At 55.1% G+C, this 1,119-nt stretch overlaps 1 protein-coding gene across 1 annotated transcript in view; it reads right to left on the bottom strand.

Annotated features, from left to right (window-relative positions):
• VOLCADRAFT_108675 (uncharacterized protein) overlaps nt 1–868 on the bottom strand; it is a gene marked incomplete at its 3' end in the record, with an annotated part of 6,074 nt that extends 5,206 nt beyond the window's left edge. Inside the window, exon 1 of the mRNA XM_002959548.1 lies at nt 25–868. Coding sequence (XP_002959594.1) covers nt 25–855 — 831 coding nt within the window. The 5' untranslated portion in view covers nt 856–868. The remainder of the gene's footprint in view (nt 1–24) is intronic.
• Nucleotides 869–1,119: the final 251 nt, after the last annotated feature.

Genomic DNA, 1,119 nt, shown 5'->3' with positions numbered 1-1,119 from the left:
CCGCCAGTCGGGGGTGGGGCTCACCAGGGCCTCCACAAGGGTGTAGCCAATTAGTAGGCTGCTGGCATCATCACCAAAATCATCGTCAAAATCACAACCATACCTCCTGTACAGGTGCTGCAATGCCGCCAGGTCGAAGCCATATGCAGCTTCCTTGACAATATCGGCCATGAGTCCCGACACTGACCCATATTCTGACTCAAGCTGAAGGAGCCTGTGTGTGAGGCCCACATGGCCACCACGGGCGGCACCAGGAAGACACCTCCAGTGTTTCAACGGAGTACCGTCCTCCAGGAGCCCCTCACACACAGTCTGATGACCGGCACAGGCGGCTGCTATAAATGCTTGGGAACCGGCTCTCCGTAGCTCTCGAAAATCACGCTCCTGTTGCAGTAGCCACCGGACCGTTTCCAGATGGCCACCTCGGGCAGCTGCTGCTGGCGCTTCCTCAGAAATGAAGAAGCAGCCTTTTCCCTGCAGCCACTGGCACATCTCAATATTGCCGCCCTCGGCTGCTGCGTTGAAGACCTCCCAGGAGAGCTCGCAGCTCGCTGCCTTGACGGCGACCTGCAGGTTGGCCAGGCTGCCGCTGCGGGCCGTCAGGACTACGAGCTCTCGGCGCTTACTTCGTGTGAAGTTCTGAACTGCTTCCGGGCGGCTCCAGTGCCTGTTGAACGCGTGATGGGGTACGGGCTGCGACAACCGGATAGCTACTTTTTCCCGAAACTGGCTCGCCATGGCCTTATTGATTTCCTTGACGGTACATACCACCTCGTTTGGATCCAGGAAGCTAACAACACGCTCGACAAGGTCCGCCGTTAAATTATCCCAACTGTGACCTTTCTCAGGATTCATGTTTTCAGTCTAATAAAAAAGATAAGTAGACAAGGACGATAATTTCACCGTCTGAGATAGTGGTCTTTTAAGCAGTACGCGGTTTGTTACGGCGGACCCCGAGTGCATCAGCACACTGAGTGTCCTATTAGTCAGGCCAGGGCGCACTTACACATACCTGAAACAGGCGATAAAGCCTAGGACGGGCGTATAAGAAAGGCGAAGCATAACCTTACCAAGGAAAAATACCACCTGACAAAACCGGATGCGAGCCTTCGCCCCAGA

This window comes from Volvox carteri (assembly GCF_000143455.1).
Source record: "Volvox carteri f. nagariensis unplaced genomic scaffold VOLCAscaffold_355, whole genome shotgun sequence".
In the NCBI taxonomy this organism is placed as follows: Eukaryota; Viridiplantae; Chlorophyta; class Chlorophyceae; order Chlamydomonadales; family Volvocaceae; genus Volvox; species Volvox carteri.
The sequence above is the reverse complement of the archived record's forward strand: the minus strand, read 5'-3'. Positions and strand labels throughout refer to the sequence as shown.